This window comes from Saimiri boliviensis, chromosome 9 (genome assembly GCF_048565385.1).
Source record: "Saimiri boliviensis isolate mSaiBol1 chromosome 9, mSaiBol1.pri, whole genome shotgun sequence".
Classification (NCBI taxonomy): Eukaryota; Metazoa; Chordata; class Mammalia; order Primates; family Cebidae; genus Saimiri; species Saimiri boliviensis.
This window is the reverse complement of record NC_133457.1, coordinates 73,847,440-73,871,289: the sequence shown is the minus strand read 5'-3', so window position 1 is coordinate 73,871,289 and position 23,850 is coordinate 73,847,440. Positions and strand designations below refer to the sequence as shown.

Below are 23,850 nucleotides of genomic sequence, written 5' to 3'. Positions count from 1 at the left end.
AGTATTTATGTTTTTGTGATTGGCGTGTTTCACTTAGCATAATGTCTTCAAGGTCCATTCATGTTGGGGCAAATGCCAGGATTTCCTTCCTTGATGACTGAATATTCTGTTGTGTGTGTGCAGCACATTCTGGTTAATCTACTCATCATCCATAGCAAACTCTTGGGTTGGTTCCCTTTGCCTCTCTTGAACAAACAGTGCTGCTCTGGACATGGATACGCAAACATTATGTCTGAGTCCCTGCTTTCATCTCTTTTGTATGTATATCCACAAATAGAATTTGAATCAAACAGTAGTTCTATTTTTCGTTTTTTGAGTAACTATTACACATTTTCCACAGTGCTGCACTGTTTTACATTCCCGCCAGCAGTGAAGAAGAGTATTAATTTTTACACATCCTCAACAATACCCACCTTGGTGGATGTAACAGGGTATCCCACTATGGCTGTGATTTGTGCTTCCCTAATGATGAGTGATGCCGAGTATCTGTTCATGTGGGTACTCGCCGTATACGTATCTTCTTTGGAGAAACACTGATTCAAGCCTATTGCCTTTGGTCAGGTTGATTGCTCTGTTATTTTTTTTTTTTTTGGTCAGGTTGTAGGAAGTCCTTATATATTTTGGATATTAACCACTTGTCAGATTTGTGATTTATAAATATTTTTCTCCTTTTCTGTGCATTGTCTTTTCACTCTGCTGATAGCACCAGCATCTTTTTGGATCTTATATTATTATTTACATTATATTATATTATCATTATTGATTTTGGATTTATATTATTATTATTATTATATTACATTGGCTTGGCTCTGTGTCTTCACCCAAATCTCCCTTCTGGCACCACCTCTTGGTGTAGGGCCCCACAGGGAGCAGCTGGCAGGAAGGTGGCTGCCCAGTCCCAGGGCCAGCATCACAGAGCAGAGTTGTGATCCTCGGTGTTGAAGGTGGGACATGGTGGGAGGTGATTAGATCATGGGGGTGGTTTCTAATGTTTGAGCATCATCCCCCACTGCTGCTTGTTTAAAAGCGTGTAGCAACTTCCTCCCACGCCTGCCAGCCATGTGAAGATGTGCCTGCTTCCCCTTCACCTTGCATCATGACTGTAAGTTTCCTGAAGCCTCCCCAGAAGCAGAAGCCTGTACAACCTTTAGAATCATGAGCCAATTAAACTTGTTTTCTTTATAAGTTACCCAGTCTCAGGTATGTCTTTATAGCAGTGTGAGAATGAACTAATACAATTATTATGATGATTTTTAGAGACGATGTCTTGCTATGTTGCTCAGACAGATCTCAAACTCCCGAGTTCCGGTGATCCTTCTGCCTCAGTTTCCCAAGTAGCTGGGACTATAGGAACGTCACACTGTGCTCAGCTTGATAGTGTCTTTAGAGCTATAAAAGTTTTCAATTTTGATATGTCCAATGTATCCATTTTTTCTTTTGTTGCCTATGTTTGGTGCCGTATCAAAGAAACATTTGTAAAATCCAATGTCATGAAGATGTTTTCCTATGCTTTCTTCTAACAGTTTTATAGATTTAGCTCTTATGTTTATATCTTTAATCTATTTGAAGATAATTTTTGTATCTGGTATAAGGTAAGGGTCCAGCTTTAGTTTTTGCGTGTGAATACACATTTTTTTTCAATACCGTTTGTTGAAAAGACCCTGTTTTCCCCACCCTTGGTCTTGATACCCTTGTCAAAAATTACTTCACCATATATGTGAAGGTTTACTTCCAAGCTCTTTATTCTATTCCATAGTCTTTATGCTAGTACTATACTGCTTTGATTACTGTACCATTATAGGAAGTTTTAAAATCAGAAATTGTGAAACCTCCAACTTTTGTTTTTATTTTATTTTTTCAAGATTGGTTTGGCTATTCTGAATCTGCTTGTGTGCAAGACGGAAGTTTAAATTCCTAAGTGTCTCTTGAACAGATGACAAGTCTTTGTGATGACACTGCTGTGTGACTAGGGACCTGCTTTCTCTTGGCTCAACACCTGCCCCTCCCGTCTCTGCTCTGTGACGCTGGCCCTGGGATTGGGCAGCCATGTTCCTGCCAGCTGCTCTGTGTTAAGCCCTACACCAAGAGGTGGTGCTGGAAGGAAGGAGCTGGGAGGCTGGAAGAGGGGAGACGAGAAACATTTTAATGGGTAGTTCTCTGGAGAAGACTGTGCATAGCCCAAGGTAATGGGTCCAGGATAGATTCGAGCAGGGAGGCATTTCATGAAGGTAGAGATTCTCTGCTCGAGTTTAAAAATCACATCTATGTGATGGTGCATTTTGCATTCACATAAGGTCAGTTCTGTTTCGTTTCATAAACAATGAACTATAACTTACAGAATATAGAAGGCAGAGACACTCTTGTATTTTTACTTAAGTGAATAAAAGTTGGGCCCACCTGCTCCCTCTCCTTTCTTTAACAACAGAACTACTGAGCTGTGATTTTGCCCAGTACTAACCCCCAGGACACCAGTACCATCCCCCAGGACACCAGTTCCCAGCCTGTTGGCAGCTGGGTGCGGCCGAGTGAGTCATGTCTGGCCAGGGAGATGAGAGCAAAGGGCTGTAGCCACAGAGGCTTTGAGCTCCACTGCCCATGCCCTGTTTTCCTTATGAAGATAATGTATGCTCATCGCGGTGGTGTCACTGAAAAGCTAAAGGTGGGGAAGGTGAACGGAAGGGCCCATGCTTTGGACATTCGGCTCCTATGAATCGTATTTGCTTGGGAAATTAAGCAGGGACAAGAGCATCTTGGGAAACATGCTTCAGTTTCACTTTCAAAACAGGAACAGATTAAAAATAAAAACAAGAGAGAGAAAACCGGCTGCGATGACTAAATTTTTTGCATCAATTTGATGAGGACGTGATGCTAGCTGTTTGGTGAAACACCAATATGTGTGTTGCTGTGAAGGTATTTTGTAGATGTTGTTAACGTACAATCGGTTGATTTTTCAGTGAAGAAAATGACCTTAGATAATGTAGCCTACCTTATTCAATTAGTTGAAGGACTTAGCAAAAACCGAGATTTCCAGAAGAAAAATGAAGTCTGTTTCAGACTGTAACATATTCTGCCTGCCTGACAAATCCTGGACTTGCCACACCCTACAATCACATAAACAAATTCCTTAAAATAAATCTCTTTACATACATATACACACATACCATTTTCTTAATAAATATATTATCTTTAGGTATATAACAATATGCATATATTTCATATATATGTACAACTTTATATTTGTGTGTACATAATATATGTATATATATATATATATATATCCTATTAATACAATGTCTTTCTCTATATAGGGGTGTGTGTGTGTGTGTGTGTGTGTGTGTGTGTGTGTGTGTGTATCCAATTGCTCTGTTTCTCTGGAGAAACCGAGTTAATACATGTATGAGTCTGTTCTCACACTGCTATAAAGAAATACCTGAGGCTGGGCATAGTAGCTCACACCTTTAATCCTAACACTTTGGGAGGCCTAGGCGGGTGGATCACTTGAGGTCAGGAGTTCGAGACCAGCCTGGCCAACATGGTGAAACCCCGTCTCTACCAAAAATACAAAAAGTAGCTGGGCATGGTGGTGGGTGCCTGTAACCCAGTTACTTGGGAGGCTGAGGCAGGAGAATTGCTTGGACCTGGGAGGTGGAGGTTGCAAGTGAGCTGAGATGGAGCCACTGTACTCCAGCCTGGGCAAGAAAAATGAAACTCCATCTCAAAAAAAAAATAATAATAAGGAAAAAAATAAATATCTGATACTGGGTAATTTATAAAGGAAAGAGGTTTAATTGACTCACAGTTTAATTGACTTGAGGCTGGGGAAGCCTCAAGAAACGTACAACCATGGCAGAAGGGGAAGGGGAAGCAAGGACTTTCCTGACATGGCAGCAGCAGAGAGAGTGTGTGTAAACAAGGAACTGTCAAACATTTATAAAACCATCAGATCGCGTGAGAACTCACTATCACGAAGACAGCATGGGAAGAACTGCCCCCATGAGTCAATCACCTCCCACCAGGCCCCTTCCTCAACACGGGGATTATGGGGATTACAATTCAAGATCAGATTTGGGTGGGGACACAGCCAAACCATATCAATACACTAATTCAGCAAGAAGAGAGACACTTCCCTATGAATTTAAGGACCAGGACCAATTTGACACAAAGCACAATGTGGTTCTGAAGGCTGGGAGAGAGGGATGTGGGGACCAACCTGAACTCAATTTCTCAGCAAGGGGCACTCAAAAAGTGAGAGGAGACACCTAAGCTATTGCTGAATTAGAAATAGTGACTGGAACTATCTTAAGTGAAATAATCCAGATCCGAAATGACAAATATTGCATGTTCTTACTTACATGTGGGAACTAAAAAGTCTGATCACATAGAAGTGGAAAGTGGAAAGACAGATACCAGAGGCTGGGAAGGGCGATTCAGGGAAGGGGGAGGATGGAGAGAAGTGGGTTACAGTTAGACAGAAGGAATACATCTGACACTTGACAGCAGAATAGAGTGACCATAGTTAAACAAAAATGTATTGTACTCTGGTGACAGACTCCCTAAACAGCCTGACCTGATCATTATGCATTTATGTAAATGCAACAAAATTTCCCATGTGCCCCATACATTTGTACAAATAAAAACGAAAAGAAACAAAACAAAATTCCTATGCTCCCCCACCCCCCAAAAAAGAAAGAAAGGAAGGGTAACTGGGGCCACAGGCATCTCACTGATGAAGGGAAGGGTGTTCTCAGAGGACAGACCAGAATGACAGCTCGGGGGATTGACAGCGTGCAGGTAGGATCCAGGGAACTACTGGTGTCTGGGAGGAGCCTCTTAGGTTTGCACAGAGAGGACTCCCAGTAAGAACATTTGAAGGTTTGCCTCCTCCAACTGTTGGAATCACCTGGGGCGTGTGACTTCAGTTGTCTGGATGGTGCTTGTGAATCAGCATCTATTCAAAACTTCCAGGTGATTCTTACTGTTGTTGGTTCAGGTTCTTGACTTCACTGCGCAAAATAATTTAAGAACTAGTCCAGAGTAAAAGTAGGCAAAGAAGTTGGTTGCAAAGCAACAGCTACACTCCAAGAGGCAGAGTGAACTGCTCAAAAGAAAAAAAACAGCAGCTAGTGCCGTAAGGGGATTTCCCTTCACGGGAGCAGTTCATACACATTCATAAAATACTGGTGAGGTCAAGTACGCAAAGATAGACCTGTGGTTGGCGCATGCACTCAGCATCCACATGCTTTGAAATGTACCACATGCATCATTAGCACATAAAGTTTCTACCTCGGAATGTGTTTTTCACTGTTAAGACGAGGGAAGGGACACTATGAGCTAAACCTTGAGCTTACTTGCACAGGTGGGACCCCAGAGAGGTTCTTAGTCCCCCCGCCAAGGTAGGAATTTGTAGCTAATATCTTCTTGGGCTTTGGATTTTGATTGGCTGGAGACCGGGGAAGCTGCACCATGAACAAGGGGTTTTTGTTCTCTTTCGCAGCTGTATTGGGTATCAGGAACTTGTAAGGGTCTAGTGTTTGGCTGATACCATGCAGGATTGCTTACCTTGGAAAAGAGTTAGGTGCTGACACGTGAGGGTGCAAGTGAAAGGAGCCTGTTGAGAAGGGAGCCCACTGGGCTTCACTCAAGGGGACGAGTCAGTATAGACCCCTAACCTTCCTTATCCTGCCTCATTCTGTGCCCTCAGGAGTGAGAACCACAGTCTTAGCAACCAGGCCAGGTCTTCTGACCAACTTCACCAACCCGAAATCATCGAAGCTCCTCTGGGGGTGTCTCAGGTTTTACGGACACCGTAGGGGAAGGTACAGGTTCAATTCAGCTCCAAGAGGACATGCTTGACAAACTCAAGGAAAGTAAGAGGATGAGCAGAGGTGGGATCCACCACAGGGGAGTCAGCCACATGCATCTCAGGTCAGCGCTCATTCTGATATAAAACCGTCATCCCACTCAGGGTGAGAGAATAAACAGGACCTGTTTAACATCAGATGACTTGAGCAGACTGGACGTGATGGATTTATATCCTTCCATAGGATAACTCTTGCACAAAATGCAGCGGATTGTGCAGGAAGAGGAAAGGGATGGGGCTTGGACACAAGGAGAAACTGAAAGCAAGGGAGGAAAGCACTCCATTGGGTGAGTAACACAAGCCCTGTCAGTGTTAGGAAAGGGGCGTGACCTAAGAGCTAGCGAAATCATCAGAAATCACCTGAGCCTTACTGGAAGTCGAGGGGAAGAGTGAGAAACTGATTGAGTTGGTGATTGACCACTCCGGAAATGAAAGCTGGCTCTTAAATTTTAGCCTGCATTAGAATCATCGGCCTGTAAATTAGTTACATCATATTGTGGTGTAATGAATTATTGCAAAATTTAGCAGCCTAAAATAATATGCATTCATTATCTCATGTTCCTGTGGGTCAGGAATCCAGTGCAGCTCAATTGAGTGCCCCTAGCTCAAGGTCTCTCATAAGTCTGCAGTCTCATCTGAAGGCCTGGCAGGGCTGGCTGGGTAGGGAGCCGGCTCTCATGTTTTCTCCCCGGGCTGCCAGCAGCCTTGTTCCTTGTTATGTGAGTCTCTCTCCGTAGGCTGCCTGAATGTCCTTGCTACACAGCAGTTAGTGACCTGAGAAACGATCAGACAGCATCCAGTATGAATGTCAGTCTTTCTGTAACCAGGTTTGGAAGTCACCTCATCATTTCTGCTGCATTCTACTCATCAGAAGGGAGTCACTAAGTCCAGCCCATTTTCAGGGGAGGAGACCCCACAAGGGAGTGAACACCGGGACGTGGGGATCACAGGCTCAAAGAAGACTGCCTACCATAGCTTCGTCAGAAAAAAAAAATTAAACTTGAAAATAATTAAAGTTAGTTGTGTTCAGAAGTCTCACTGAGGAATACAGAGAGGTCTCCAGCCTGAGAGCAGCCCTTTAGAAAAATTCTATTAGACTGCTCCAAAGTAGGTTTTGCTCACAGCTTCAATACCAGGTGTGGAGGTTCAGTACATGCAGAATCACATCAGACTTGCTCAGAAGTTACATTAAAGCAGAATCACGTGAAGGTTTGGGTGTAAGGGTCCACCCAATCACAGACAACAGCAGCATCACCACTAATCCCAGCGGGCATTATCTCATGTGCAGGAAGAGGCAAGGACCAGGGACATGTATCATTTACTTTATGCCTCAAATTCTATTTACAAGAGTATACTTAATTCTTAAAGGCCATAAATAGCCCAAACAACAACAACAACAACAACAACAACAACAACAACAAATCCTCCTGATTCTGAAAAACAAAACAAAAAGAATCAGCAATATTTCCAACAAAAAGCCATAAAATAACTTCAGGCCTCCATTAGTTCAGTCCATGCGAGCAGTCTCTGCTGTTTCCTGTTGGGTTAGCGATCTTTGTGAACATATGAGGCTTTTAATTAGAGTCCCGGAGGTTTTGTCTCTAGTCTAGTGGCAGGATCTCCAAAGCTTTCAGAAGTGTTCATGTAAGAACCCTCTTCATGAACTCCCCCAAAGAAGCCAGCCCTGGGCAGTAGCTGATTACAAGCCTGGGTCATTTATCTTTCAAGGAATATAGTGGCTCAGGCCAGAGATGTGGGGGGCCCTGCACCCTCCCTTTTGTCTTCCAGGCATCCCTCCAGACAGCTGCATGCACATCATCACAGAATCAAGGGCTTTCTGAAATTTTGCTGCAAGCAGGCATGAGCACACACTGCTTTTCATGTTTGCTATTTTGTCTCACGGCTTGGGAACTTGTGAACACACACATTCTTCGGCCACAGCCCCGGGGTTTCTAATTCAGCAGGCTCGGGTGGGGCCTAAGGATTTTCACCTCTGGTGGGATCCTCTGCCTTTAAAAAATGCGCCCAATCACAGTGAGAAACAGGCCACAGGCACTTTGCGGTCACCTGTAACGCATGCACTAAGGTTGGGGTGTCTCAGTGACTGAGAGCCTCAGACTGAGTCAAATAAGAATTTGGGAAAAATCGTTTGTAAACTTTAAGAATTTTATTGTGGGCTGTGATTTCTTTAGACTTCAATGTTTTAGGACTTCAGCTTGCAAGGGGAGTTCATCTTGCATTTAGTTTTTCCTGGGAATGAGATGATGGGGGTTGGGTGGAAAATTTATGGTCAAGTTTGGGGCATTTCCACACTGGCTTGTAACTGGAGTAAATTGTGGTGGTGTTTAATTTCTTTGAAGCTTGACGGGAACACATGGCTGGAAATTATTTGGGACTGGAAAGAGAAGCGGTAGCAAACATTTGCCTTGGGTAAAAGGTAGCTTTGGGATGAAAACTTTTTTTTAACAGCTTTACCAACATTTAATTTTCACATACCTCACCCACTTAAAGTATACAATTCAGTGATTCCGAGTATATTCACAACATTGTGTAAATAGATCCACAATCTGATTTTAGAATATTTTCATGATCCCCCAAAGAAACCTCCTATTAGCAGACACTCCGCCTTCCATCGCCCCCAGCCCTCAGCAGCCACTAGTCTACTTTCTGTCTCTATGCATTTTTCTGTTCTGGGTATTTCATGTAAATTGAGTCATATTGTATAAATACTGACTTGCTTCGGCATGGCTTGCTAACTTCCTTCACTTAGAACGTTTTCAAGGTTACTCCGCATTGTAGCAGGGGCCATCAAGTCGTTCTTTCTTCTGCGGGTTCATTTTCCAACGTATGCATATACTATCACTATGTCTTGATTATCCATTCGTCAGCTGATGGACATTTGAGTTGTTTTCTATTTTTTTCTGATTTTATGAATAATGATCCTATAAACTTTCATGCACACAGTTTGGGGAACTTAATGTTTTTATTTGTAGCTGACATATAAATATGAGTAGAGTTGTTAGGTCATACATAACTATAAGCCTTTTGAAAACTTGTGAAACTGTTTTCCAAATCAGCTGCACATTCCCACCAGCTACATATAAAGGTTCCAATTTGTTATTTTCTGTCTGTTTGACCACATCCATGTCGTGTGAAGTTGCTTCTTACGGTGGTTTTGATTTGCTTTCCCCTGATATCTAATGGTGGTAAGCATCTTTTTATATGTTTATTGGCCAATTACATACCTTCTTTGGAAAACTGTTTATTCAAATCCTTTGGAATTTTTAAATTGGGTTGTTTCTTTAAAAACTTTTGAGTTATATAAAAGTTCAGTTCTTTGTTTTTATTTTTAAATTGGATTTTCATTTTTAAAATAATTTTTCATTGGGTAACCTGTCTCCTTATTGAGTTGTAAGAGTTCTTTATATGTTCTGAATGCAAGTTCTGCATCAGATATATAATTTGCAAAAATGTTTTCCTCTCATGTGGGTTTTTTTTTTTTTTAATGGGACAAATTAGTGAGTTTTTCTGGCCTATTTGAGGATTTTCTGAGTTCAAATCAATTCCGTTTATAAGAAGTCCCAGGGGGATCGCCAGGAAACTTGGTTGGTTTGGGGGAGGTGCTACATGAAGACAGAAAAAGCATATCCAAGTTGACTGCTGATTTCAATCTCAGGGCACAGCTACCCCTCTGGCTGCCATAACTTAATGATGAGCCCGACTACATCACAAGAAATGAAGTCACAGCTAATTTCTCCTGTGAACGCGAGTCCATCGCAGCATCTTCAGAGGCAGGGCTGACCTCCATTTTCAGTCCTAGTGACATCTGCTATCCTTGCATTTTTAAGAGTGGCCTGCTACTTCTAAAGTCCAGAAGGCAAGTGCTCCACTTTCTGCAAGGTGGCCCTTGAGGTGTTACTTCTGAAACAGTCAAGCAATGCCGTGGGACTGTGGGTCTGAGAACTTACTGAGTTGCTTTTTTCTATCAGTGAGGAAAGATAGGAGCACAGTGCTGGAAAACCCAACTCAACTAGCCTGGTGGTTGGTTCACATAACTAAGTTCAGAGCAAGGGTGGGCATCAGGCTCTGCTTGGTGCAGGGACTCCAACATTATAACCCACCTGCTCATTGCTGTCTGTCTGTCTGTCTCTTTTTCTGAGAAACAGGGTCTCACTCTTTTGCCCAGGCTGGAGTTCCATAGTGAAATCATGGCTCATTGCAGCCTCAAACTGCTGAGCTCGGGCGATCCTCCCATCTCAGCCTCCAGCCTACCTGGAAGTGCACCAGGCCTGGCTTCCTTGCTGTCTCTTGATTCAGTTGTGATGCTCCCCATAACTTGGCTTTGCTCTCAAACAGGCTCCAGGTGGGCCCCAGATCTCATGTCTTTTTCCATCTTCACACTCATCAGGGAAGTAGGAACGCACTTACCACATAGTCAAACAAAATCCCACTGTTAAGCCTCCTGGGTGCAGGCAGCCACACACAGGTCATGTGTTGTCCTCATGTCAATCACTGAGGCTTACGGGAGAGAGACGGCTGCCCTGACCAGCTTAGCCAGGGTCAGGTGCTTCGAGCTGTAGTTTAAAGGGTAGAGTCAGCTTCTCTGAAAACAGGTGAGAGGGGAGGAGGTGTGAATCCCGTGGGGAAACTGTTATTGTTGTTGCAAAAAGGTGGGGCAGCCGAGGCTTCTGAGTCGGACGGTAATGATGCCTCTATGCACACAGCATGAGATGACCAGTGGGATAAGCACAGAGCCTGTGGGGTAAACACTTCCCAGCATGTTCCCTGTCTGGTAACCATTCAGGAAAGGCAGCATTTTCCTCAGTGTGTTCATCAGGGTCCTGGATTTGGGTAAAATAAATAGATAAATAAATAACTGTTGCTATTCGTGATCTAAAGTCCCTCACAAAGAAGGTGCTACTGTTCACTAGGAAGGCCTTTGGTTTATGAGCACCTTGACGGGTGTGGGGAAGTCTACAAAGAGCCAGATTGTTCTACCCCACAAAGGAGTTTGTGGACGTGTTGAGAGACCCAGTGGAGAGGATGGCGTGGACAGATGGGAAATCCCATGGCCCTGGGCAGGCAGTGGAACAATCGGGTGACTGGTGGGGGCGTGGAATGTGAAGGTCAAGTGGCAACTCCCTTTGGGAGGGAAGCCAAGGGCATTTCAGGGACAGAAATACCCAGTGTTGGGTTTGAAGAAGTGGGGGGGTTACTGTTCCACAGAGAAGGAGGCGATTTCCTGAAATCACCAACAAATTTCATTGCTCCAAACAAGCTTTGGTGGAAAGAATTTCCATTTGCTTTTGCTTTGCTGTGTTTTATTTACTGGAATTCAAGGGGGCTGGGCTGCACATTTGCAGAGACACCTTGCATGGAAAGTGTGTCCACGGCAGATGTGACCGTGAGAACATCTTCACCTGATGCAATTTGCAGATGCTTTCGGAGCAACTGGACTTTGATGGGGACTCTAATTGAGTTATAGGTCAGCGGTTCCTTGGGGAAGCAATGGGGGGAGTGTTTAAACATCCAATGTCCAGGCCCCATCTCAGAACATGATCAGCTTTTCAGGGTGAGACCACAGGATTGCCATGTGCAGCCAGGCTCCCCGGTGACTGCCGTCCACAGCCGGGCTTGAGCCTGGCCTGGTCGCGAGGGAGCCAGAGCCCCAGCTGATGTTACAGTGGCCTGAGCACATCTGACGCGACCCCATAAGCCTCTGGTGACAGGAGTTGGAAGTGACCCACTTGGCATCCCAGTGCCAAGGGTGAGAGCAGATATGAGTAATTAAAGAAATGCCTGTTCCCTGTTTTAGTCACCATTTTGTTCATGGCTTCTCAGTTTTGTGTGTTTGAGCAATGAACTCAGCACAGGAGAGCATAGGGAGGGGACGGGGTGACTGAGCTGCCGTCTTCGCAGGCCTCCGCTCTCCAGCTTCGCCCTGTAGTTATGGGACGGGGCTGGTGATTTGCTCTCTCTGCATCTGTTAGTGAGGCTCCTGGCCTAGTCCAAGGTCACTCCTGCCAGCAGTCATAAGCCAGCTCCCTTCTGCCACTGGCAGCAACATGGTGGCAACATCCCAGGCCTCTAAGTCCATAAATAACAAACCACAAAGGCAGATTAAAAAAACAAAACAAAACAAAGCAAAAAAAAAACCGGCTAAACCAATATGACTCTATCAGCAAAGACTAGTTAGAGGTAAAATACTTGGAAATATTCCTGACCCAAACTATAAAATAGCCAGGAATAAATTTCACAGAAAATATGAAAGATACATGAAATTTACTCTAATGAAGGCCACCAGAAAAGCGGGAATGTATTGCAAGGTACATGGTATTGTACAATGAGAAGCTCAATGCTAAACATTGTCCATTTTTTCCCTAAATTAAAATATAAATGTAACACAGTCCTGATTCAAAATGTAATATTTCTACTTATGGAACCTGAAAAAATAGTTTCATTTGAAGGAACAAATACATTTAGAAAACCAAATTTGGGGGGAAAAAGAATAAAGAGAATGGTCCTTACCTAAAGGATATAAAAATATTGTATTTAAAATGGAGTAATTTAAAAAATGGAAAAAAAAACAAGCTAAATTTAGGACTGAGATCCTGAAACTGACTCATGGCTGTGGAAATGTGCTGTGGGCTGTCCGCCGGCGTGGCGCTGGGAGGTCTCCTGTGGAGACGGGGGTCTTGGACGCCAGTGCTGAGCCTCAGTTCCATCGGTGCTTCTAAGATTTCTAATTCATCTGCTGTGTACTGTAAATCTAGCCCTTAGGCAAATTCCTTCTAAAGCTCCTATACCCTTTCCCCTATGGCACAGAAGCCCTGGGCCGGCGAGTAACAAGGTGGGGACCCACTGTCTTGTGGTTACGCAGGACATGGCTTCTGTTCCGAAGTCCCTATTACATGTTTCTTTCTAAGAAACTAGACTTGTCAGCCTCTTTCTTCGGCCTCTTAGCTCCCTGGGCCTTAGGTGTGCACAGGCCTGCCATCAAGGGGCACCCTGCCAGCCCGAAGGTCCCAGGGAGAGGGATCCTTCCGCATAGGCTGGCTTCCTCCAGGACTAGAATGCTAGGGAGCTCAGAAGCTACTGGCAGTCATCAGCATCACAATGCAAGAGGTCTCACAGCACCATGTTATAAAGCCAGTTAGAACCGGATCAATGAAAAAGCGTTTCCAACTTACTGTGTGTTTATTCAGAGCGAGGCCCTGTACTGAATCTATTTATGTGGATAACTGTAGATGAAGTATATACTTAAATCAACATTTAAAATAAATAAAAGGAACCCTTGCAGATGAAAGGTGCAGGGGCGAGGCCTTTTCTCCAGGACATGCTGGTCACAGTGACCTCTGGGTCAGAGGGGCTTCTGGCTCACTGGCTTCATGGGAACCCAAGTGAGGCATTTACAGGCCTGCCGGCTGCGGAGGAGAGGCAGGGGTAGCATCAACCTACTTCCCTGTGGGCTGTGGGCCACTGGCCACCAGGTGGAGGGCATGGAAGGGAACAGACACAAAGGGAGCTGGGAGCCCTGTGCACAGCCTCTGCCCCACCTCAATTTCCTCAAGAAGAACCGTGTCAGCAAAAGGGCTGGGCTGCACAAAATCAGCTGTTCATTTCCACCGTGTGCCTGGACGGTGATTGCCTGTCAAGAGAGCCTTCACCCAAGTAGAAAACCAGGAGCACCTCCCTGCAGGGCTCTTTACTCCCAACGCCCAAGAGAAAACCGAGTCACTGAGCCCACCCACACCCCACAGGGTGAGGCCCAGACTCCACTCTCCTCAGCTCAGGCAGTGCTTCACTTTCCTCACCCCAAAACCCTGTTTAAACAAGTTGGGGTAGAGAGGAAATGGAAGCAGATGCTCCCCACTCTCCCTGGGGTGTCCCCTGCTCTGGCTTTTCGGGGACAGCACGTGGAGTGCTGGCCTTGGGGCTACTGGGGTGGATTCTCCTTCGTCATTTCACCTTCAGTGTTCATGGCAGTGGCCAAAAGAGGGGGTCAGTGCAGCTCTGAGCTTGGAAGGAAGCTGGGAGCCTGGTCCCAGCAGCAGTGGCCGTGAGGGCTCCACCCAGGTCCTGAAATAGCAAGGGGAAGGACTGTGAAGGGTGGGCAGTGTCTTAGGAATGTGGTCTCCCGATTGTGGGACAAAGATCCACTATTCCATAGGATGACGCTGACACAAACGGGATGTTCCCTCAATCCTTGATAAAAAGAAGAGCTCACTGCACTGTCAGTGGCATTTGTGCTTTAACTTCATCCCCACCATGAAGCCTGACAGAACGACTTGTTTTAAATCCAAGTCTAGAGAAAGGGCTGGTGGCCATGAGCCTGGAAAACGCTCTGAGGACACAGCCTCCCAGGATGGATGACAGCAGGTGCTGCTCTCTGTGTGATCTTGCCCGTCTCTGGTCTGGCTGGCAATCAGTTACACACACATACTTTTGGACTTTATTTCCACGTAGGGGCCTAAAGTCTCTTGAAAGAAGCAAACATCAATCGCTACCTATTTACCGTCTAGGGCAGGCGTCCCCAAACTGCGGCCCCGAGGCCATTTATCCGGCCCTCCGCTGCACTTCAGGAAGGGGCACCTCTTTCATTGGTGGTCAGTGAGAGGAGCACAGTATGTGGCAGCCCTCCGATGGTCTGAAGGACAGTGAACTGGCCCCCTGTGTAAAAAGTTTGAGGACACCTGGTCTAGGGGACTGGATGAGAGAGGTTGAGTCCCTGGAGTCTGCTTAACTCTGCAGGCACAGCTGCCTGGCCAGCTCCACCGAGGCCTGGCCCCTGCCTGTGGACACAGCCAGCCCCTCCTCCTGGTCTAACCAGGAGCTCAGACCAAAGCAGCAGGCCAGCTTCCGGGGCAACAGCCTGGGCGCCCGTCTCTCCCTGACCCCTCACCAGGGGCCGCTGCGGCTGAAGGCCTGGGTCCCCAGCCCCTGGCTGCTCTCTCCCTGTTCTGAGGCTCAGGTCTCCTAAAGCCACGGCAGCTCCTCGGATGGCCTTGCTGTGGCCGCCTCAGCTCCCAGATGCTCCTCTGATCTCCACACCAGCAGAACGAGGAGGCTTCACGAGGGAACGACGGACACCCCGCCTGTGTGCACATGCCCAGACAGCCAAGAACTCAGAGCGAGGCGATGCTACTGTTTTATTGCAGGAGGTGGGGGGTGCTGTGTGCTGCACACAGGGGCTGTGAGAAGCTAGAAGGAAGGAGGGAGGGCAGCACCCCCTGCTGAGCCACAGAGGCCTCCTGCCGCCTTCTCTGTCTCCTGGGGCAGGTGTGGGGAGACCTTCCCCAGGGTGGGGGCCACCAGTCCAGGGGTGGGAGACTACAGGGGTGGAGGTGTGCGTAACAGGTGGCAGGTACAGGCCAGCCTGGTATAGACCCCTAGGCGTTCTGACAGTTGGATTTCGACAAGGTCATTATGCCCTGCCAAGGCACACTGTAGATCTGGAAAGAGCAGAATGCTTTCTGTGAAAGAAAACAGAAGGGACAATCAGTGTGGGTTACAGTTCAAAGCGGAAGATGCCCAGTCACAGGACATCAGAGTGGGTGGGGTGAGGAAGGATGGAGGTGAAACACTGGGCCCTTACCCACCCCTCCACCAACCCCTGCTGATCCCAGAGCACCACGGGACTGGGCAGTGACTGCTCCATCCCTCTCCCAGGTCTCGAACTCCACCAGGTGCCACTGGGCCCTCACTTGGGTCTGCAGGATTCCTGCCCAAGCACAGCCTTGTGAGGAGCAGCCTGTGCAAGGCCTCGGGAGCCCCAAGGTTGCAGGCAGGGGGAAGTGGCTCACTGCTCCCAGCCCCTTCCACCTCCAGCACCCAGGCCAGCACTAAGAGGGGCCAGAGGGAAGAACCCAGGGACCTGAAAACTGCAACTCTAAGTGCCCGAAGTGATGAGCAGATGACAAGGACAGTGTGGCTCTGCCCTGAGCAGAGACCTCAAAAGAAATCCCAGGTCCTTGGAGAGGCTGCTGTTGGGTGAGCAGGGCAGGCCTGAGGGTTTGGCTGCTAACAGGCCTCTAGTTCCCTCTAATCTCCTCAGTGTGGCCATGGCTGCAGGCAGATGCCTGAGGCTGGGATTAGAGAGAGCCCCTTCTCCCTGCCCAGCACCCAGCCCTGCAGCTGCTTCCTACAGTCCAGCAGGCAACACCCCAAAGCACACAGGGTGGAGCTCCTAGTACCGCCATTTCCAAGACAAAGCCCTCTTAGCAAATTGAATTCATCACCTCTGTCTACACCACTCCATCTGCACACACATAGGCATCTAAACTCACACCAACCCTCAGCCACATGGATCTGTGCATGAACCCACATACTTCCTCACACATCTACCCACCTACATGCACACACAGTTGCAGGTACTTTCTCATACACCATGTGACACACCCCCACACATATGTGCACACACATATGCACTCATACCCACACATAGCCATGCATAAACCTCCACACTTCCCCAACACATCCAAACACCATACACTCATGTGTACCTCCCCACACAAACCTATACATGGAAACACGCATGCACCTCCACATGTATACACACTCAGGCACATGCAACACACACACACACACACACACACACACTCTCTCTCTCTCTCTCTCTCTCACCCCCCTCTGCAGTGTATGACTGGCCCTGGACCCACATGAGGCACATACCCTCTTCAGATGTGGCTGCTCATGGAAGGGACAGTTGTCCAAGTTGGGCTGGTTCTTGGTACATGTGGTTCGGCCCATCTCCACGTCCAAGAAGTAGTTCACCCCGGCTACGATCTACACATGTCAAAGGGCAGGATGCAGGGACAGCACACTGTCAGTTTCTTATACACACAGGCACTTCACTGTGACTGGGTCACTGGGCTTGCCTGGGGCTTCAAGCCTACCTTCATGAGCTGCTCACACTCACTTGCAAGGCACACAAGCCACCTTCTCCTGCCAGCTGGCAGGGATGCCATGCTCCAGGCCTCCCTGGTAACTTGTTTTCTCTGTGCCAATGCCAAGGATTAACTGAATTCTGCTACCTATAACCCAGGGGTAGGGACACTGGGTCTATTCTAGGAAGGCTCTCCTGTGATGATGAAGTTTCAGCAAGCTTCTAGTTTCTGGCATTCAGCCCACATAGCATCTCACTCCTGCCACTCAACTCAGAGGTACTTTCCCTAATTTATCAGCAGGAAACAAATGCTTACATGCATTGATGTTTTAGGCCAATAAACATTGCTTCCAGCATGCCTGCATTCCAGGTGTGATTCTGGAGGCAGTATTTCCAAAGTGAGTCACACACCTGCATGTCTTACAGCTGCAACTTCAGAAGAAAACGGATCCTTTCCCTGCATGGTGTCATCCCCAGATATGACTTCTCAGAACTGTGGAGAAGCAGGGGATGAGGGACCCTGGGACTGGGGTGCTAGACCTTGCCCTGTGGAACCATGTGCAAGTCCTGCGATCCCTCCCGTCAGTCTGCTCCTCTGCAACACAGGCTCCAGTGCCCCGTGCTTCACTCCAAGTGAGAGAGGTACAGGCCAGCGGGGACCCTACACCAGGGAGTGGCCCTCCTGTGCAGGGAGAGGGCCCCAGTTGATGGCGGCTGGTCTGACTCCTCTGAATTTCCGAGAGAAGGTGGAGGAGCTCTAAAGACTGGCGGGCCATAGAGCCCTGTGGTCGTTGTGTCACTGTTTGCTGCTCTGCTATGGGACACACGTCATGCTGGGCCCGGTAACCCTGCTGAAGTTCCCTCCCGACCTGACCCCTTCCTCCGCTGTGCTGGGTGACTGCTGTCCTCATCTGGCTGAGGTCTAACTCTATGTCAGGACCATCAGGCGGGTTCCACCCCAGCAGGAATTCAGCAGTCCTGGGCTGTAGGGGGTGGTCAGCCAGCCTGAGGGTGAAGGCCGCTAGCCCTAAGGAGCGGTGCCCAAGGGTGTGACTTGGGGAGGGAAGCTGGGCTAAGCAGGGCAAGGAGCCAGGCTCCCATGTGGCCCCTGTGGAGAGGACTCAGGGAGGAGGACAAGCCTCATGGCCTAGATCTCATCCTGAGCAGCACCAAGCGTCAGGACAGTCCCCATCCACATCTGCTGGACCCTGGGGAATGACACGGTCATGGCACAGACACAACACAAAGGCTCCTGCAGGTTAAAGGAGGCCAAGGGGACAGGACAGGGCTGGGCTCATGCGCTCAGGGAGGAGGAACGTGGGGCATGAAGGCCGCCAGTGGACAGTCAGGGAAAGCTGAATGAGTCTGAGAATTAGATCATAAATGTGTCAGTGCTGATTTTCAAAACGGAATCGTGGTTATGTGAGATATCGCCCTTGTAATTTTAGGAAAGACACACTGAAGCGCTTACTCTCAAAAGAGTCAGGCAAAAAATGGATATACAGGACATATACGCACATCCATACTCACAGGCAGAGAGTGAGCTGGGGGAACAAACAGGGCAAAACGCTAACATTCCTGTTAACATCTGAGGCATCTGGGTGAGGGAGCTACAGGGATGCCCTGTTCTATTTTTGCAGCTGCTCTGTAAGTCTGAAATTAAGTGAGAATAAAAAGTTAAAGTGCTTAAAAATTATCTGGTGAAAGAACCAGGAGGCAGCCAGACGAGTGGCTGTTTTCCCCTCTCCGGCGTGTTCGGCGGCGCGCCCTCAGCCCAGCGTCCCGGGAGGACCGAGCCGGGCGGGCCGTCCTGTGCTGCCCCCGCACAGCGGCGCCGCTCCAGCTGGCCCTCGGACGCAGATCTCAGGCGCTGGGCGCCGACCTGGCGTGCCCGTGCGGCTCCAGGCCAGGCCAGGGTCGAAGCATCCCCGGACACGCCCGCCAAGGGCCCCGGGGTGACAGCGAAGGCCCGGAACGGGGTCCGGGTGAGAAGCCCAGTCGCCGGGGCGGCGGAGGGGCGCGGGGCGGGCGGGGGCTCGGGACCCGGGGGCGGCACGCACCTGCTTGCGGGCGCGCACCACCTGCAGCGCGCGGCTGTGGTACATGTCGTTGCTGGCCTTGTTGTACTCGCTGACGGCGAAGTCCAGCGCGCGCCGCACGCCCTCCTCCTCCACGCTGGCGTCCATGGGGCCGCCCAACAGGCGCGGAGTCCTCCCGGGGCTCGCGCCGGCCGCGGGGCTCAAGGCCAGGGCCACGGCCAGGATGGCCAGCAGGAACAGCGGGGAGCGCAGGGGCCCGGCCATGGTCGGCTCGGACGCGGGAAGCGTGGCGCAGGCAAGAGGCTGGAGCTGCAGGTACAAAACCCGCAGCAATCCAGAGACCGTGAGGCTAGCGGGGTCGGCGGCTGCGCTTTTATCCCTTCCGGCCCTCCCCGCCCGTATTGCCCGCCCCGCTTTTCCTTTTCCGGAACGCCTAGTCCCACCCCGCCTTCCCCGCCCCTCCCACCCGCCTTCCCCGCCCCTCCCACCCGCCTTCCCCGCCCCTCCCACCCGCCTTCCCCGCCCCTCCCACCCGCCTTCCCCGCCCCTCCCACCCGCCTTCCCCGCCCCTCCCACCCGCCTTCCCCGCCCCTCCCACCCGCCTTCCCCGCCCCTCCCACCCGCCTTCCCCGCCCCTCCCACCCGCCTTCCCCGCCCCTCCCACCCGCCTTCCCCGTCCCACCCCACGTCTCCTCCGCCCCACCCCACGTCTCCTCCGCCCCTCCCCCCGCCTCTCCCGCCCCTCCCCCGGCCTCCCCTGCCCCTTCCGCGCCTCCCCGTCCCTCCCCCTCCTGCCCCTCCCCCAACCTCCTTTCCCTCGTCCCCGCCCCTCACCCCGTCCCCTGCCCCTCCCCATCCTTCCCAGTTCTTCCCCATCCTAACCAGTCCTTCCCTGTCCTTCCTCTCCCCCTCCATCCCTTCCCCCTGCCATTCCCCCCTCCCATTCCTCCCCTCGCCTCCTCTCTCCCTCCCATCCCCCCCCGCCTCCCTTCTCCCTCCTCTCCTCCCCGCCCCTCCTAGCCTCCCCATTCTTCCCTACCATTCCCTCCCCTCCGTTCTCCTTCCCTGTCTACTCTCTCCCCACCCTGCCCAGCCTATCTTTTCCACTCCTCCCCATACATCCCAGACCCTTCCTGCCTCCCGACTCCAGGCCCCTCCATTCCTCCCCTCTCCAGGCTTTCTCATCTATCCCTTTCCCCTTTCAATTCCCGACACCTACTCCACAGCCCCTCTTCTCCCTCCTCCCCACTCCTGTCCTTGCTCCCCATTCTCCCCTAAGGTCTGCCCCTACTCCCCGCCCCTCCCCCATCCCAACCCTCCTCTGTCTTCCCTTTCTACTCTCTCCTGTCCTCTCCCTGTCCCTGTCGGTCCTATCCTTTTTCCCCTCTTCTAACCCCACACCTGGCCCCTCTCCCCCAACCCCTTCCTCACCCACGCCCACCTCCACCCCCTGAGCTCCATCTCTCCCCAAAGACCTGTCACTCCTCCCACTCTTGGGTGACCCTGGTTTCCAGAGAGTTGTCAGGGCCTCTGGGTCCTAAAAGCATGCGACCCCCTAGCTTCATTTCCTCAGAAAAGGGAAAAATAGAGGTCTTGGCCCCCCGGAATCCTCAGAGGTCCTGAGCATCCTCCAGCATTTGATCAAGGTCTGGAAATCACCAAGGCAGAGGTGTGATTCCCCTGTGCTAGGGAACTTTTCAAACAGGAATTAATTTGGGTAAAAAAAAACTCTGGGTTCTCCTTTCACAATTCCTCATTATTCAGTAAACAGACTTGTCGCCGGCTTCCTCCTGCACCAGGTGGTCTAGGAGCTAGAGACAGAGCCTGCGTGACCCAGCCCTGGACATGACACTGGAGGGCTGCTACCAGACAGAGAGGTGACACCACCCGGGAGCAATTTAAAACTTTCTAGGAGACACGTTTCAAAAAGAAAGAAGCAGGTGATGGTAATGTTTATAATATTTCTTACTTAACCTAATATATCCAAAATACTATTTCAACACATAAGAATCATTAATAACATAGGTGATTTTCTTTCCGGTGTGGGTACAGAGTCTCTGAAATTCCCTGTGTACTTTTTAATCTTAGAGTGGGTGTCAGTTGTACTGGCCCCATTTCGAGTGCCCTATGGCCACATGTGGCTTGTGGCTGTGGCACTGCACAGCCCAGCAGGCTGTGTGGGAGGATGGCTAACAGTGATCAATAATTACTTTCAGGAAATGAGTCTATTGGAAGTGAGAGTATGCCGCAGGGACAGACGGTGCCACTGGACCTGGTCAGGGAGTCTCTGTGAGGCTGGAAAGGTGCGGAGCCCTGCTGAGACAGGAAACAGCCCCAGGCAGCCAGAACAGCCAGTGCAAAGGCCCTGAGGTGGGGCTGGGCGGGCCTGCTCCAGGAAGAGGAAGCTCCTGGAGGGGGTGTGAGCAGGGAAGGCAGCAACCTGGAGTCTCACTGTAAGTGTGGGTGGGGCTGAGTAGACGGTGCAAGGAGACCTTCATGGGGTGTCAGGGAGGGAGCGGCAGCCGCAGGATGAATGTGGGAGCCCACGGGCCTCTCTTGCTTCTCCCCTTTGGGAGCCATGCTGCCCGCGCTGGTCCTCCGTGCACTGCTTGGAGAACTCACCTGATTTTAGAACATTGCTGTGAATGAGGCAGAATTTATGGACAACAAAATGCCTAATACTGTATGGAGAATTTCATTAATGCGTACACCCATGTTACCACTTTGTCCAGGCCTGTAACTTCTGCCTCGCCTCACATGCGGTCCTCCTGCCTCTGCAGCCCACCCTCGTGCCCACCCGGCCCTGGCAGCCCCCATCCGGCCCTGTGGACTGCGTTTTCGCCTATCCTTAGCTTCCCAGGAATGAGTCCTGCAGTCCGAGCCCCGGGTGTCTTTGTCCTTTGCTCAGCGTGGCTTTCCAGCAGCCCCTGAGTTGCTTCATTATGAGGATTGTGAGTTCTCCTTCTCCCCAGACCGAGGACTGTCAGAGCCCCCAGCTCGGGAGGCTGCGGACCTGGGCTGGAATGTGACTCCGGGAGTGGGGAGCGGGGTTGGGGGGGGCTCTGAGCAGACAGCTGCTCCCCGTGTTGTCTCAACCCCACCCTGCAGGCCTGAAGGTGACCCTGTGGCAAATGCCCTTATGGTGAGGTGGCAGGCTTAGCCAGAAACACCCAGAAACCCTGGGCCTTTGCAGGGCACCCAGAGGACTCTCCTGGGAGTGGTGGAGGTGAGGGTCGGACAGCGTCCGCCCAGACCCGCTGTGATCCTGGGGCTCGGCCATGGCTGGGCTGGATCGGCAGGAACTCAACAGTGGAAACAACGTTACTGATGGGTTCATGTTCAGTGTTAGAATTGGGGACCTTGTTACCCAAGGCCCAGCGGTCTTCTCACCCCACTGTGAATCCAGCACCCCTAGAAAAGCCATGCACCCCACCAGACACAGCAGGTGTTCCAGGCATGGTGTTTACTGCTGGGAGAGGGAGGGAAGGTCTTCAAACAGGGCTGCACATGATGCAGGAAAGTGGGTAGAGATCCCCAGACAGGGAAAGAGAGAACAGCCCCTGGCCTGGTGCTTGTGAGCAGAATGGTCACCTCCCAAGTGTGGGAGTTGGGTCTCCTCTGTGGCCCCCAACTTCCCTGGCCACTGGGGCTGGAGTCTCAGGAGGATGTGTTGTGCAGAGGGTAAGCTGAAAGACACACAAATCCCTTGTCTTTTGTCATTAGGAGGCAGGTGTAGGTCACTCAGATAGCAGGACCATGGTGGCGGCTGGAGTGTGGGGTGGGGGCTGGAGTGCTGGCCTGTTTCCTGTGTGTGATGCCACCGCCCATTGTCATTCTCTGTCAGGACGCTGGCACTTGCTGCAGGCTTGGTCAGCTGGGCTGAGGCAGCAACCTCTCTAATCCTTCTAGAACAGACACCAGTGTAGGGTGCTGTCAGGAGCTGCAGGAGCCATGTCCAGTGTGCTGTAACAGGAAGTGAAAGGTTACAGTGGCTGGGCAGCTACTCCTGATATATGGTGACCTTGAGTAAATGCTTTCCCTTTTCTGTGGTCATGCATCTGGAGAGGTGGGCTGCCTTCTAAACTGTGGTGTCTGGGCATCAGTGGTGATATTTAAACACGATTAAAAGTGACAGAGCAGCCTATAGCTTCAAAGATGTGCTAGCAGAGACACAGACCCAGGACAGAGCCTGGGGCCTCCAGCAGCCACGTAACCTGGAGGAGTCCAGCTGCCCAGGAGGGGGCATGTTTCCCTTCTGCCAGATGATGAAAGAGAAAGCCCTGTTCTCCCAGGCTGCCTTTTTGACTACTGATCCCATGAGCTGAATTACTAGAGTGAGAAATTAGGTGAATGGCAGAAATTCTCTATAATAAATAAGCAATATTAACACTAAACAATGCCATAATAAATAAATGACCAAACATATAAACATCACCTAAAGGTACAAGTGCTTAAATCCAGTTGGCCAAGAGTTGAGATTCTGCCTTTTGGGTTTTGAGCAATTAGCACCTGGTGTCTACAGCAGGAGCCTGGACTGAGCAGCCACAGGATTTGGTAGCTTCCTAAAGGAGAAGCCCAGGAGCCTTCTTTACAGAGTGTTCGGAGTTCTCTGGGGTCAAGCCTGTCGCTTATATACAGTCTCCCTCCTTCTCACCTCCCTATCCCCAGTGATGAAGGATGGAGGACATGCAGATGCTTCTAGACCACAGGCCAACATTGGTAACACATTTGGCTCCAGCAGAGATGATGCCACGTCATGGGGAAACTGATACATGTGGAGAAGCCTGCTGGCAGCCTTGCAGACAGAGGCGAGAGAGAGCAGAGCCCAGTGTCTGTGGTCTGTTTCGCACCTCATGGAACAATGAGAATCCCTCGGACGTTTCTGCTCAGGGACCGATGTGTGCATGGCACTCATCATTTTGGATTACAAGACTAACATTTACTTTCTCAAGGAGTGCATTCACCAGATCAGAGACAGTGACAGAAACCACATCTGAGTGGAAGGGACACAGAGAGACCTCCAGGGACACAGGCTGCTGGCTGGTGCTTCAGGGGCTCTCCCTGAC

General features: G+C 50.0%; 1 protein-coding gene across 1 annotated transcript; it reads right to left on the bottom strand.

Moving 5' to 3' along the window:
* Positions 1-14,990: 14,990 nt before the first annotated feature.
* Positions 14,991-19,180, bottom strand: CST3 (cystatin C). Its single transcript, XM_039479344.2, has 3 exons — positions 18,806-19,180; positions 16,532-16,645; positions 14,991-15,333 (listed from the first exon to the last, which is right to left on the bottom strand). Exons 1-3 carry the CDS (start codon positions 19,046-19,048, stop codon positions 15,250-15,252), a joined length of 441 nt encoding a protein of 146 aa, XP_039335278.1. The 5' UTR covers positions 19,049-19,180; the 3' UTR covers positions 14,991-15,249.
* Between the last annotated feature and the right edge of the window lie 4,670 nt (positions 19,181-23,850).

Excerpts from the sequence above, each read along its gene's own strand:
- CST3 (XM_039479344.2), bottom strand. The coding sequence starts at position 19,048 with ATGGCCGGGCCCCTGCGCTCCCCGCTGTTCCTGCTGGCCATCCTGGCC. Across the intron at positions 16,646-18,805 it reads TGGTGCGCGCCCGCAAGCAG|ATCGTAGCCGGGGTGAACTA; the intron begins GTGCGTGCCGCC and ends TGACATGTGTAG. Across the intron at positions 15,334-16,531 it reads AGCAGCCACATCTGAAGAGG|AAAGCATTCTGCTCTTTCCA; the intron begins GTATGTGCCTCA and ends TTTCTTTCACAG.